General features: G+C 47.0%; 1 protein-coding gene across 6 annotated transcripts in view; it reads left to right on the top strand.

Moving 5' to 3' along the window:
* The first annotated feature begins 7,235 nt into the window (after nucleotides 1-7,235).
* Nucleotides 7,236-15,799, top strand: part of LOC102416852 (malonyl-CoA decarboxylase, mitochondrial) — a 54,441-nt gene continuing 45,877 nt past the window's right edge. For 2 of the 6 annotated variants that reach the window (XM_023752576.1, XM_014454311.2), the window contains exons 1-2: nucleotides 7,251-7,810; nucleotides 14,816-14,928. In XM_023752576.1, the coding sequence (XP_023608344.1) occupies nucleotides 7,271-7,810; nucleotides 14,816-14,928 (653 nt within the window). In that variant the 5' untranslated portion in view covers nucleotides 7,251-7,270. Of the gene's footprint in view, nucleotides 7,811-14,815; nucleotides 14,929-15,799 lie in introns of those variants that run through there. The other 4 variants (XM_023752577.1, XM_014454313.2, XM_006087035.3 and 1 more) reach the window with 3 other exon arrangements.

The raw sequence follows: 15,799 nt of genomic DNA, 5'->3' as shown, positions 1-15,799 counted from the left end.
AGCGTGGATCTGGCCCCTGAGAAGGAAGGGCAGGGGCAGGCAGGAGGAGCCTCAGAGGGCAAAGCAGCTTGGACCCTTGTGGCTCATCCTCATGTTTTGAAGCAAAGATTGTCCATTAAAGGACGCCCATGTTGGACAGAAGTGGCCAAGGCTTAGCCCCTGCCCTGCTGAGTCATTGGCGGGGCTGCCGGGAAGGGCATGGCCTTGGCGTGAGCGCTGAGGTGCGTGCTGAAGGTGCCAACAGCTGCAGACTGCGGCTAACCACATTCCTTGCAGCTGACACTAAGTCTTTTTTTAAGTTCAGATCGAATTTATTATTTTTAAATTAAATTTATTGGGAGGTGACATTGGCAAAACATACAGGTTTCAAGTGTACAACTCAATAAACATCGTTAAAGGACTACCTCGTGTGCCCATCACCCACGCACAGTCTTTCTTGGAAGGGATCTGAGAAGTGAACGCCTGGCTGCTACACACGCCCACTAAGATTCAAGGGGAGGAGAGTCAGGCTTTACCCCTCGGTGCGGAGTCAGTAAGACGCTAGAAGGACGTGGGGAACAGGAAGTATTACTGCAGCGATGCACATAAGAAAGTGGTTTGGTGTCAGGATGAGCATCTTATGCCTAGAATGGGTTCAAATCTTGGCACCTCATTGACTAGCTGTGTGACCTTGGGCAAATTACATAACCTATCTGAGCCTCAGTTTTCTCATCTGTGAAGTGGGGAAACAATAACGTCCCTCCTTCCTGGGGTTATCTAAGAATTAGATGCGATCAAACACTTTTCCAAACGTGTAGTCAGTGTTCAGAAGACGGGGCACCATCACTGTTATTACAGAGCCGCAAGGACATCTTACAGCCTGAGGCCACTTAGTCTGGGGAGGAAGTGACCCCGTGTGGTGCAGAAGCCCCCAGGAACGTGTTGAAAATGCTATAAAAATTGAATTTATCCTCCACAAAGCGTTGCACAATAACTTGGGTCTTGGTGAGAACACTGAGTTGTCAAGAGATTGAGCTGCATTTACTGTAGTTATTAGGGCAGAAGACGTGAGCTGTTTACCAACCCAGGAGCGATGGCTCGGGCACCGCGCTCTCCGGAGGCAGGAGTCGTGCTTTATTCGTCTTTGTCACACGAGGGCCCAGGGCTGGCACGGAGTAGATGCTCTCCAATGCTCATGGCATCGGATCACATCTAATAACGGAGGAAGCATTGCTTTCTGGAAGAGGCACAAATAACGAAGCTAGATAAATATAGGTTCTTTTTTTCCACCTAAAATGGGAATGGGGAAAATATGTTTTTTCTTATTATTAAAAGTCACATGTGCTCATTATAATAAAAAAAATTCAGGCAACTCAAAAATATATTTAAAAGGCAGTTTTAAAAAAAGAAAGAAATACCACCATCCGGAAATAGCCACTATTAACATGTTGGTGAACTTTTTTCCAGAATGCTTTTTTTGTTTTTAATAAAAATAGAATCATGGTATTTTGTATGAAGATATTTTTCACGTGCAATATATGAGCGCCAGATGAGCGAGGCTGCCACATGCACCCGCAGGGAATTGAAGCCAGGGGACAGGAACAGAGAGGGGCTCTGAGTACCACTCTTCTCTCGCCCTTTGCATGACCTCCCTTTGTAAGCAGGCAAGGTCCTTGCAGGCTTGGTCGAAGCTCCAGCTGCCTACCCTCTGTCCTAAGAAATGCCTGGCTTTCTGGTCCCAGGCCCACGCCTGTCCTGCTCAGCCCTTCCCTCTGGGTCCCTGTCAGCCATTGCTTCTCACATGGTCTCTTCTTGCCCCTCCAAACCCACCAGCGTCACTGGGCTCCTCCCTCCTGTCTGGGACAAGCAGAAGGACTAACACCCCCCCCCCCCCGGGTTCCCTGAGTTCCTTCAGTCCCCAGCACTGTGCCAAGTACTTTGCACACAAGGTCCCAACCAGTTTCCACAACTGCTCTTTGAAGGGGTACTGTCTCCACTGCACCCATTTTACAGATGAGGAAGTTGAGGCTAGAGAGGTTGTAACTTGCCTTACTGTTACAGTAAGCAAGTGGTGGCTCTAGGATTTGAACCCAAGAACTAAGAACTCAGTGTCTCTCTCTAAACCACTTATCTACCATTTTACAATGTATGTTGTAAGGGCAAGAAATAAGAAAATATGTTATTGAGTGGTTTCTCATATTTTTCCTCATGTCACCAAATGCCAACCCTTTAAGGTAGTATCATGTGTTGTTGTTTTTTTGTTTTGTTTTGTTGCTAGTAAGGAGACTAAAGCTCAGAGAGATTAAGTAACTTGCCTGGAATCTCACAGAACCATCATTCCAACCCTCCTCTGTCCAATACAGAAGTGTGTTTGCTCTACAGTAACAAAGCTTTCTCCTCTCAAACAAGCGTGGCAGTGTGTGACGTGGACTGTGGACTTAGACTGCTTGGGCAGCCTTGGACAGATTACTTAACCTCTCTGTGCCTCAGTTTACCCTAATAGTAAAAAATACAGATAAAAACAGAACCTACCTCTCAGAGTTGCTGTGAGGGTTAAAGGACTGAGTTCATGTGAAGCGACGGGATAATGTCGGGTACCTAGCACGCTCAATATCAAACATTTGCTTTTCTTATTAATAAAGACCAGAGTTTGATACAAAACATACTTTCCCCATCGCATTTCCTTTTGGAGCAAACAAAGCAAACCTTGGGCGGTATGTAAGTGTCCTATGGCTGCTGTGACAAATGACCACAAACTTAGTGGCTTCAAACAACACAGAATGGAGGTCAGAGTCTGCCCTGAGTCTCCTGGGACTAAAATCATACGCGGTCAGTCCCTTCTGGAGGCTCCAGAGGAGATGTTGTCTCCCTGCCTTTTTCAGCTTCTAGATGCCACCTGCATTCCTTAGCCCGTGGCTCCTTCCTCCATCTTCAAATCTCTCTCTGGTTCTAACTCTTCGGCCTCCCTCTTCCACTGATAACACAGGATGATCTCCCCATCTCAAGGTCAGCAGCAACTGTAATTCCATCTGCAACCTTAACTCCTTTTTGCCATGTGACCCAGCATTCCCAAGCTCCAGGGATTATGACATGGACATGTTGGGAGGACAGCATTTCATGGAATGGTATCTAGGAGTCCCTTCACCCCAGTCTCCATTCAACTCCCCATCACAGTCCTGAGTCCCTTCTACCAGCACCCAAAGCCCCTCACTCCTGGCACCCCCTCACTTCTCTGCTTCCAACAGCAGGAAGTCCTCAGAGGCGTCCGAATGAAGCATCTACAAGTTCTCACACTTGCTGACATTGACCACCTTTCTTAGTCTGACACTGAGGAATGTGTTAGAGATCCATGGGGTGCTGGCTCCATGTCCAGTCGCCTTAATTCTGCTTCTCTCCCTACTGGCTCCAACAACAAGGTATTTTAAAATTGCAGCAAAAATATAACCCATTTAACAACAAATATACATTAAGCAGCTACTCTGTACCAGCTACTGGGTTAGGCAGCAGTTATCTAAAGATAAATGAGGCAGACGCTGCCTTCATGGAGCTCAGCGCTGAGGGCAGCGATGGGGGAGGAGGGCAGACATAAGCCAAAGACACGATTGGAAACCGTGGTTGGAAACCATTTTCTGATACTTAGTAAAGTGCAGCCCTGCGGCTCAGCAATCTCATAGGCATTGTGACTGCACGTTAGACTCACCTGAGGCTTCACTTTTTAAAACCCTAATGCCCGGGCCCCACTCCAGACCAGTTACATCAGAACCTCTGGGTTGTGGCCCAGGCATCAGTGTGTTTTAAAGCTCCCAGGTGATTTCGGGGTGCAGGCAGTGTGAGGATCAGTGCCAGCGGCGTGCCCCAGGGCTTCCGGTTTAATTGGACTGAGTGTAGTCTGGGCATGGAATATTTAAAAGCTCCCCCCTGTGACTCTAAAGTGCAACGAAGTTTGAGAACCACTGGTCTAGAGCAGTGGTTCTCAACAGTGGGGGGCTGCTTTGTCCCCCAGGGGACATTTGGCAATGTCTGCAGACATGTTGGGTTGTCACAAATGGGATATGCTGCTGGCATCTTGGCAGAGGCTAGGGATGCTGCTAAACATCCCACAATGCACAGGACAGCCCCCATCACACGGAATAATCTATCCCTAAATGTCTAGTGTGTCAAAATTGAGAAACTAGTCTAGAGAGACCCCTGCACGTGTACCCCAGGACTAAAAGACATGACTAAGGATGTTCAGGGTAGCACTGTAACAGCAAAAACAACCCAATCTGATACAACCCAAATGAAGAGATAAATCTGCATTAGTATTGTATATTCATAGCAGAGATGACTTTATTGAATTATTGGTGGGGAGAGAGGCATAAACACAGCAGTGAGAACAGAGACTTTCTTGGGGGGAGGAGGGAGTCCCCAGGAATTGCGACTGCATTCCCAGCTAGCTCAGTGAGTTCATGAGTCTCTTTTCGTTCTAGGTTTCTTGTTAGTTTGACATTTCATGGGGAAATTTATCCTAGTTGGTCTTTTTAAGCAATTTGGGCAACTCCAGTAAAGAAAAAGTCAGCATGAGAGTCAGCATGCATGGAAGTGTTCCCTGCAGAATGACTATTTAAATGCTTTTCCAACCAAAGAAAGTAGAAGCTATGTAAATATCCAGACATGGCAAAGGGATTAAGAGAGAGAGATTATGGTACAGCAACTCAATTGAATGTCAGGCAGCCATTAAAACTGATGATTATGGCCAAAAACCGGTTTGGCTCGGTGGATAGAGCGTCGGCCTGCAGACTGAAAGGTCCCAGGTTCGATTCCGGTCAAGGGCATGTACCTCGGTTGCGGGCACATCCCCAGTGGGAGGTGTGCAGGAGGCAGCTGGTCGATGTTTCTCTCTCATCGATGTTTCTAACTCTCTATCCCTCTCTCTTCCTCTCTTTAAAAAATCAATAAAAATATTTTTTTAAAAAAACTGATGATTATGAAGATGATTTGGAAACATGAGAAAGATATGTGATAGGATGAGAAGTGAAAACTACAGGAAGTAAACAGCACAGACAGTGATTACAACTAGAAAAAGTATGTTGGCCTGTGAGCAAATACTGGAAGGATTTGCAGAAATAAAAACTGCCATAATTAAGATGCTAGAATTATGGGTGATTTTTTTCCTCCAGGATTTTCTTTAACACTATTTTTTTATACTTAAAGTAGACATTTCTTGCCCTAGCCAGTTTAGCTCAGTGGATGGAGCGTCGGCTTGCAGACTGAGGAGTCCTGGGTTCGATTCCAGTCTAGGGCATGTGCCTGTGTTGCAGCTTGGTCCCCAGTAGGGCATGTGCACGAGGCAGCCAATCAATGATTCTCTCTCATCACTGATGTTTCTATCTTTCTCTCCTTCTCCCTTCCTCTCTGAAATCAATAAAAAATATATTTAAAAATAATAATAAAGTAGACATGTCTTGGGACAGTGGCCCAGCCCATACCCCTGTCCTCTGAACATTAAGTCCCCACCCAAAAGGATGACTCCCTCCCAGCCTCCTGCTTGGTCCATCTAACCCTGTACCCCAGACTGGGTACCTGATCCACACTGGACCAATCAGATTCTCTCTACAGATTCTCTCTAGATGCTAATCTCTCTGGGGCAGTCTTTTTTTTTTTTTAAGATAAAATTTACATAACAAAAATCACAACTTTAGCCATTTAAAAGTGAGTTCAGTGGTCTTTAGTACATGCACAATATTCATCTAATTCCAAAATATTTTCATCATTGAAAAGAAACTCCATAGATATTATCAGTCACTCCCTTTTCTCCCCTTCCCAGGTGCTAGGCAACCGTTAATCTATTTTCTGACTCAATAGATTTGCCTATTCTGGATATTTCGTATAAATGGAACAATATAATATGTGGTCTTTTGTTACCTGGCTTCTTTTACTTGGCATAATGTTTTCATGGTTCATCCATGTTGTAATGTGTATTAGTACTTCATTCCTTTTTATGGCTGATAATATTCCATTGTATAGATATGCAGCTTTTGGTTCATCCCATTCATCAGTTCATTGACATTTGGGTTGTTTCTATTTCTTGGCTATTATCAATAATGTTGCTATGAAAATTCATGAACAGGTTTTCTGTGAATTTATGTTTACAGTTCCTTGCGTATCTAGGAGTGGAATTGCTGGGCCATAAGGTAACTCTGTGTTTAACTTTTTGAGGCCGAAACGATTTCCAGAATGACCACACCACTTTACATTCCCACCAACGGTGCATGAGAATTCCATTTTCTCAACATCCTCACCAACACTTACTCCCCTTTCTAAACATTGTTATTATTATTGCCAGGTCCTACATTTAAATGTCACATTTTCAGAGAGGCCTTCCCTGATGACCCTGTTCACAGTGGGAAGTCCACGCTGGCCCTTCTATATTATATACTTCCGCCGTTTATTTCCTTTATAGAACTTACCACAATGTTTAGTTTTATGTTATCGCCTGTCTCCTTCATTAGACTGTAAACTCCATGGGGCATGATCAGGTCTGCCTAATGTAGGACCTAGCACATACCAAGTGGGTAATAAACACTCTGTTGAATGAATGAATGAATGAATGAATGAATGAACGAACGAACGAACGAACGAGCGAGCGAATACTAAGGAGGGAGGAACAGGTTGGGAACCGGGCGCTCAGGAGAGCCCCATTGGCCGCACCCATGAACAGCTCGCCAGGGGCAGCCGGGGCCTGGGTTCCGAGCTCAGAGAGAAGGGCTGCAGCTCTGGGAGTCACTTGTATAATCAGACCCTGACGGCGAAATGAGGGCGCCCAGGCTACCCTGACAGAGCATCACCACCGCGGAACATGGTAGTCATGCCGATTCCCCGCTCCTCCTAGCCACACTGAACCCGCATCTCTGGGACGCGCGAACAGGAATCCGCAGGCTAACACGTTCCGCGGGTGATTCCGATGCACCTGCGGTGGGAGAGTTCGGCTCTAGAGAAAGGAAGGTGCAGGCGCGGTGGGGGGAAGAGCAGGGAGGGGCGGGGACGGGGACGTCGGGCGACTGGCCGCAGGTCGGAGGAGAAGAGGCCAGAAGCCGCCGCCTGCCCCGCCTCCGGGCCGGGACCTTTCGTCGCACTTGGCCTCGGGCCGCGCCCCGCCCCGTCCCCACGCCCAGACGCCGCGCCCTCCGATAGGCCGCCGCCCCGCCCGTCCCTGGGCCTCGGCCAATAGGACCGGCGCGCGCCGGAAGTCGGAAGCCGGAACACGGCATCAGTGGTGGCGGCGTCACCTAGGCAGCTGCCCCCCAGCGCCATGCGAGGCCTCGGGCCAGGTCTGGCGGTGCGGCGACTCCTCCCGCTGCGGTTACCCCCGCGGCCGCAGCGGCCGCCGGGTCCCCGGCTGTCGAGCCGGCCGACGGTGGCGGGCGCCCTGGACCGGGCCATGGACGAGCTGCTGCGCCGCGCCGTGCCCGCGACGCCGGTCTACGAGCTGCGGGAGAAGACGCCGGCGCCCGCCGAGGGCCAGTGCGCGGACTTCGTGAGCTTCTACGGCGGCCTGACCGAGGTGGCCGAGCGCGCCGAGCTGCTGAGCCGCCTGGCGCAGGGCTTCGGCGTGGACCACGGCCAGGTGGCCGAGCAGAGCGCCGGCGTGCTCCAGCTGCGCGAGCAGCCGCGGGAGGCGGCCGTGCTGCTGCAGGCCGAGGACCGGCTGCGCTACGCCCTGGTGCCGCGCTACCGCGGCCTCTTCCACCACATCAGCAAGCTGGACGGCGGCGTGCGCTTCCTGGTGCAGCTGCGGGCCGACCTGATCGAGGCGCAGGCCCTCAAGCTGGTGGAGGGGCCGCACGTCCGGGTAAGGCCCCGCCAGGGCCGCCCCGACCCCCTGGCGCCGGGGACAGCCCGGGTCGTGCCCTCCATTGCATCCAGGTCCGTGGGCCCGTGGCAGCCCCTCTGTAGTCCTCACTGCTCCTCCAGCCCCAGACACTGCGCTTCCCCTGCCTGGAGTCTTGCACACCCCATGATGAGTCCCCAAACTCCATCCCCTCCCTTCCCAGGCTTTCTGAATCTTAGCTCCCTCTAGTCATGTCTGGCTCCAGTCCTTACTGTGCACAGCTTGTTAGATAAGGCCATCGCCTAGTTTTAAGAGACTGGTGTGCCTCCTTCATGATTAGTATGCCTCACAAAGACTTACTGTTGTAGCTGAGAGGTTTCATCTGTGTGGCATACTTGGAACGGGTACCCAACTGAGCACCAAAAAGCCTTTCTAAAAACCTGGATTGTGTCAGCACAGTTAATTGTGCAACCCATTTTGTGTAAGCCGTCGTCCTAAGAAGTCCTGTGAAATACACAGAGATGACTAGAACTTGAGGTCTCTGCGGTCTAGAGTCTGGGTGCTTACTGGAATTGATTCTTACTGCATAGGAGTCTGAAGACAGGTAGAATGTCACCTGTCTCAGAATGAAATTGTTCATCCACCTTTGGACATGTGGCTGTCTAGTATTTATCTTGTGTGAGGCTTGCTCCAGACTCCCAGGTCACCTGGTCCAGAGGTTTCTGTTCTAGAATGGGAAGGGTGTTTTTCACACATTTGCTCATTTCCTCCTCAGCAAGCCGTGGGGAACTGTGTCATAGATGAGGCCAGGTGCAGTGCCCAGGGTACAGAGCTGGTGAGGAAGCCAGTCTCAGTGGCTCCACAGTTGTGTACTTCATCACTACGCAGGGACTCTTGGAGTTGACCATTTTTAACTGGATCTAAAATGGGTTTGTTCTCTTAGAATTTGCCCCTTTCTCTAAAGTGGAGGGCGGGTAAAACAATCAGTTCGTTGGTAGCTTTGTTTAATTTCACTGATCAGGGGTTCAGGGTTCTCTAGTTGTGACTGTATTTACTCCTTCTAATACTTGGTGCAAGCGTCTGTCTTATCAGCAATCCCAGTGCCCATCTTTCTCTAAAACCAGAGGTCAGCCTTTATTCCATTGTTGAAAAGTCATCGAGCTTCACATCCCAGAAGGATCGCATTTAGTGTCTTTCCTTTGGCATTTATGATGCACAACAAACCATCCTGGACAACGTTTCCATCTTGACGCTCCATTACTCTCTCCTCTCCAGCCATGCTGATTCTTGGATGGAAAGTTCCTGAACCCGCATCCCTGTGTGATTCCTGCTTGGGAGTCCTGGTAGCATACGAGCTGCCTCCACCCTTAGCTCATTCACTCAGCTTTTCTAGCCAGTTCAGCTCAAAGTGGTCTCACCCAGTTTTGAGCTTCCTGACATTATTGCACCCCTCACTTGGATGGTATACATCAACCACAGAATTTAGTGTTGGAAATGTATTACTTCCTCTGCTCCCAACTAGATGATCAGCTCCATGAAAACTGGAAACCTTGTCTTAAACTTCTTGCATAGCAAAATGATGAATGAAGCATTGAGATAGACTCCTGGGTGCCCCGCCGTAAGACAAAGTCAGCACACTAATCATTGCCATTTGTCTTGATGTCAGATTGCTCCACTCACAGGGTTCTGCTCCTGGAAGGAAGCCCAGAGGGCTTGGGAGGGTTTCTGCACAGCGGAGAGAGACATCAGACATTCAGGCTGCCCTTGGCAGATTTCAGCGTGTGTTGGCCCTGGGAGGTTTTTAATGCCTCATCCTGTTCTAATCCTCTGATTCTCTGACACATTACTCAATGCGTCCCCTTGCTCTTGCCCACATGGGAAAATGCTTAGTTACCCTGCAGTGGAGAAGGAACATAGTGGCAGCTGAAAGCTGTGACGTTGAGACTTGATTTGGAAGAGAGGAGATTGCCCAGGGAAATCCGGGGCTTTGAGCACCAGGTCCTCAGATGTTCAGGCTTCCTTTATTTATTTAACCAAGCTGTCCACGCAGGTGAGGGGGAAATGTGTACCTACAGCAAAAATATATTTTTTAAAAATATATACATATTTCTACTGATTTCAGAGAGGGAGAGAGATAGAAACATCAATGATGAGAGAATCATTGATGGGCTGCCTCCTGCACGCTCCACACGGGATCAAGCCCACAACCCGGGCATGTGCCCTGACCACTGAACCACACCAGCTGGGCACAAAGATATTTCTTGAACAAAGGATAAATAATGATAGCCTGACCTTTGCCTCTGCATGTGGTGGACACATCGGGTGCAGAAACCTTTTCTAGTTTCTATCATGCCTCCTCCGTTTCTCTACCTGAATATCCTGTCCTTATATTTAGTATGTCTGTTAGTGGCTAAACCTGGTGATTCCCTTCTTTGCTCTACATAGTTACATAAAAATTTTTTTAAATCCCTATCATTGAAATCATTAAGTTTTTTTAATCTATAAAAATTGTCATCTGGGATCTGAAATTGTAATTTATCACCAGAGTCACTTAGTGTCCATCTTGATTCCCTTCTGTCTCATTCTGGATTTTGTATTCAAGTTAAAGAAGGGATAGAGCTAGAACTTCTTGCTTTTAGGGACTCAGTGTTAGAAACCACCAGACGATTGGCATGTGGTGCTGTAGGGCAGGAGTCCCAGACCCCCAGGGCCTGTGACACTGGGGAGTGGGGAACTCCTCCTCAGTTGCTCCCCATGTCAGCCCCCTTCCTGTGTGCACACAGCAGACACCCTGTCACACAGGCATGCTACCTGCCTGGCCCCTGCTGACCTTAGGGCTTGCTAGGTAAAGTCAAGTGAACACACACTGGTTTACGTGTGGGCTTTTACCCTGGAATGGATTTACCCTGAGCATTTACCCTGGAATGGATTGGTCCACTGTGTGGCTGGCATGGGTTCTCATTTACTGGAGTCTTTAGAATAACCAGCAATGTGAGGCCAGACAGGATGCTGATTCTCAGTGTCTTTGGCCAGACAGTATAGTGGAAGAAGCACTGGGTGGGGAGACAAGAGGCAGGTTCCCAATCCTGTCTTTGCCATCCACTGGTTAAAGGCACGATTTTATGTGCCTTTAGCCAAGCCACTTAACTCCCTGGGCCCGCTGGTTCTGCACTGAGGTGAGAAATTCAGCTGGTGGTTGGTATGCTCAAGGTCAGCCTGCTTTTCTTCTAAGCAGTGCCCTGAGGGATATGGTGGAGCTTTGCTAAAAATATGGTTTAAGGTTTACGAATGTGGGCAGGTTTGTTAAGACCTTTGCTCTGACCAAGGGTTGTGATTATTGGATATGTGGGAAGAAACCAGAAGACTGACACTTGCATTTCGAGTGTCGCCCAGGATGAAGACCAAAGACATGAGGCCACGTGGGTCTCTCCTTGGACAGTTTAAGTCAGACAGGTTTCTTTTCTCCCCTACGAGGATCTTAATCCTTTTTGATAAGTTCAGAGTGTCAAGTCTCTGCTGAGAAGATGCAAGTGCTACGTTGAAGAAAGTTTTTACAACCTGGCAAAGTCAAAGATCTGTGTTGTTTTCTGACATAGCAGATCCGATACACGGATGCCTCCTGAACAAAATGCCCTGTGAATTTGTAGGTGTGTGCCCAGCCCTGCTTGGAGGTGTGTGTGTGTGTGTGTGTGTGTGTGTGTGTGTGTGTGTGTAACATGGTGGGGAAGGGTTATGTGGAGGGGAGGGTGGTATGTGGTTTCTGTGTTGGTTTCTAGGCTTTTTGTTTTTCCCCAAGAACATTCCCAAAGGCCCATTTGGGTTGAAGAGTTAGATTTCTGAGATTAAATCCCCAATGAAACTGAACCGAACCCCATTATAGCAGAAGGTCTGAGTGCTGTTCAGTCTGTGGGCACTAGAGGGAAGTTGGCATTTAGAAATGAAAGGGTTTATTGATGGGTGATTGAAACATAGAAACTATGGTGAAATGAGACGTGTGCATAGGTGGAACATAAGAGAAGGACTAAACGTGTGTCAGACACGCTTAGCATCCTCACCATTGCAATGCCCAGCCCTGGTAGGCACTGTCGTACAACATTTTTTGGTGGCTTGTCCTGCTTTAAGTTAGTATAGTGGTCCTTGTTGGTTCTACTAAATTCTGTGCTTAGCTAGGCTAAAAAAAAAAAAGCCTTATTTGTAGGTAGGAAAGTGGGCCCCAGCCACCTGGAGTGTAGCAGCTGCATGAGTTGGAATTGTACCTAAAATGTTGTAACTTCAGCACTATGACCCTTCCCCATAGCTTTCAGCTCCCTTCCCTCAGGGCTTCTGAGCAATGAAAAGTAACTCTTCTTCACATCAAAAATGAGGAGACCTTTATAGCCAAAGACTTCAGAGGGCAGTTGGGAGACAGCTTTTTCTCTGCTGAAAGAGTTGGCTGGCCTTCTGAACAGTCACCCGGGATAAGAATTGGCAGTCCAGAAAAGACAGACCTAACGCTGACTGGCACCGCCACAGTGGTCCCGGGAGCTGTATTTCTCAGTCTTGGATGGTGGATACAGGATTGCAGGATTAATGATTTCTTTCCCTCCTGCTTTTTCTGTGATCCGGTAGCCTTGCTGCAGGGGTGGCTCATCCCAGCCTGAACAGCTTCTTGTACTGTCAGAACTAAGTGGAGACATGTAACCTTTAACCCAGATTCCCAGTTCTTGTGACCAGTGTCACATTTTATAGTTGTCAATAGCTCAAAATAGAATGAAGAGACTTTTAGATGGGGAGCTTTCATCAGCCATATCATTTCTTTAATAATTATTTCTGAATTAATACTTAAACTAGATCCAGCTTTTTCTATTATGAATGTAATAGAGATGCCAATACATTTTACATGGAACTGGACTAATCTATTTCTAACCATTTAGTGCAGAGTTCCTAACCTGGGGTCCATGAACCCCTGGGGATCCATAGTTGCGTTTCAAAAGGTCTATGAACCCCAGGAAATTGTATGCAAATTTAATTAATGTGTGTGCATTTTTCTGGGGAAGGGGTTCTGGTCTTTATCACATGCTTAAGGGGATGTGAGGACCCCAGGAAGATTAAGAACCATTGAAGCCAAATGCAGTAAATACAGTTTCATAAGGAGCCATTCTGTATTGCCTGGCAAATGACATCTCATATCCTCCCTTCCTTCTACTTCTTAATCCCCAATTCTCAGTTTTTCTTCTCTTTTTCATTTGATATCAATCTGTTAGCCATCTTCCACATGGGCGGCCCCACTGAGTGCTTTGGGAACTAGAGGAATGAATTGGAAATGATCTGTGCCTTTTCAGAGCTTGGAGCCAAGTAATAGAGACTAGATTGTGGAATTAATAGTTAAAAGGATTTGCAAAGGTAATCTGGTCCAACTGCCTGTCAGATGCTTAAATCCTTTTTTATTTTTTTAAATATATATATTTTTATTAATTTCAGAGAGGAAGGGAGAGAGAGAAATAGAAACATCAATGATGAGAGAAAATCATTGATTGGCTGCCTCCTGCACACCCCACACCAGGGATCAAGCCCAAAACCCAGGCATATGCCCCAACCAGGAGTTGAACCATGACCTCCTGGTTCATAGGTCGATGCTCAACCACTAAGCCATGCCGGCTGGGCTAAATGCTTTTTTTTTTTAATTCTCACCTGAGGATATGTTTTTTTTTTGGGGGGGGGGTTTATTTATCGCTAAAAGTATTACAAAGGGTATTACATAAGTGTCCTTTTTTCCCCCCCACCCTTGACAAGCCCCTGCCCTCCCTTACCCCCCAGTGTCTTATGTCCATTAGTTATGGTTATATGGATGCATACAAGTCCTTCAGTTGATCTCTTACTCCCCTCCCTCTCTTGATTTTTAGAGAGAGAGAGAGAGAGAGAGAGAGAGAGAGAGAGAGAGAGAAAGAAACATTAATTGGTTGCTTCCTATATGCGCCCTGTCCTGGGATTGAACCTGCAACCTTTGGTGTATGGGATGACACTCCAACCAATTGAGCCACCCAACCAGGGCGCTTAAATCCTTTTTAAAACAGCTCCATCACATTGTCGACCCTGTGCTTGGTCACTTCCGTGGGGAGATTCACACTCCTAGGAGGACATCTGTGGATAGCCCTAGCTATTCAAAAGCTCTTTAAGTTCAGTTTGAGTCTGACTCTGTGTCTCCCCCAGTTGGTCCTAGATTTACCCCCTCCCCCACCACTCTGGCTATAGAAAGCTTCCTGCTGTTACAGGTTCAGTGTGGTCACAGCAGGCTAATCTGAGACGGGTCTGCTCCTGTCCTTTCCTTACGCACCTCTTGTTCCAATCTTGCTTGGGAGGTTTCAGTGAAAATTATCTTCAGTAGTAAAATTGACTCAGTTTTCAGAAATAGATCGGATATAAGTAAGTGAAGTAAAATTAGAATAATTTCATCAAATCTGAATGCATTGATTGTCAGATACAATATTCTTTTATGTCCCATTAAGGGGGGAAAATGCTATCAGTTAAATTGTGCCCTGCCCTCTTTTGAAAGATGCATCCTGACATGAGAGATGTTAAAGTATGAAAATGCGCATCTTAGAGTTGATGAAATACGGTACCTGGACCCAGTGCCTGCTTCTCCTAGGAAACGGGGAATGATGCTTTGGCTTATCAGAAACTTCCTGAGGGCGTGGGACTGGAGCTCTGTGCTGCCTGCGTTAGTGCCTCCCTTACGGTACACCACTCACTGTTCTGCTAACTGGCTTTAGTTGTGTTCTATGGAATCAATTGGAGCATATTATTTGATTTGGGAAAGTTAATTCAAGTTGACTGCTCCCATTCAGGTATCTTACAGATTGAAGTGAAGCGCTGCATTCGGTGTAACTTGGTTGAGGTCAGAGGGCAGTAGCGCTGTCTCAGAAAAGGCCGTTTAGAGAAGCATCTTGCAGTCTCCTTTGAGCTTGTGTTTCGTGTTTTAGTTCACTGTGCTGGTGACAGTGCAGAGATGGGCTTGGGAAAGCTAACACTTTCTCTTCTCCTTTTCAGGAAATGAATGGTGTGCTGAAAGGCATGCTCACGGAGTGGTTTTCTTCAGGATTCCTAAACCTCGAACGGGTGACCTGGCATTCGCCATGTGAAGTGCTTCAGAAAATCAGTGAGTAAGTACTCGGCTTGTCACGTTTCTTATACCTTAGCTGAAAGCCAGTCTCCATTCACATGTATATTTTATTCCAACCCTATAAAACCCAAACACAAATATGGCTGTCCCCGCAGGTGACATGCAGGGTCTCATTTATGTCCTCATATTTAAAGCACATGGACCCCCTTTTCTCCAGATCCCATTATCAGAGCTGTATGAATTCACTGGACCGATTATTTGCATTAATCTAAACAGCATCTATCTCATCGTTAAAATTTCTCCCTGGGATAAAAACCTCTAAATTAACAATATTGAACATAATTCCAACATGTCAAAGACACAATAAAATGCAGCCTAATATGTCATGGTTGTTCTCACAAATGGGCAGCTCTTCCCGTCTCAGGATCTTCACACTTCGTGCTGCCTTACATATCTAAGGTTTGGAAAATGTTGTACTATTTGAGCTGTAACGGACTCGAGACACTGTTGCCATTGCACATGTTGAAGACAGAACAGTGGGTGGCTGAGGTTGCTAGTCAAAGGGAACCAAGAGACCTGTGTTTGCAACATTGACTTCAAACTGCAGATTCAAAGGAAATAAAAGACATAGCATGTTCAACGCCTAAGCATCTGGTTAGTTTCTGCGTTACAATCTGCTGCATAACTGCTTCCCAGGGGCCTTGCAAACTAATCTTCACACCGGGTATTAAAAATTAGAGCACAGTTTTGCGTGTAAAGTGATCATTAATTGTAGTTCCTTTTAGTCTGCTGTTTCACATTAAAATAATTTTCTTTAAATTTTCCTGAAGAGGCTATTGAAGCTGTATTTAAAGGATTTATTTTACTTTAGTGAGTAATATGAATCAGAATCAGCAATGGTTATTTAACTT

This window comes from Myotis lucifugus, unplaced genomic scaffold (assembly GCF_000147115.1).
Source record: "Myotis lucifugus unplaced genomic scaffold, Myoluc2.0 scaffold_35, whole genome shotgun sequence".
Taxonomy (NCBI): Eukaryota; Metazoa; Chordata; class Mammalia; order Chiroptera; family Vespertilionidae; genus Myotis; species Myotis lucifugus.
Note: the sequence above shows the minus strand (reverse complement) of the source record. Positions and strands in the feature narration are given on the sequence as shown.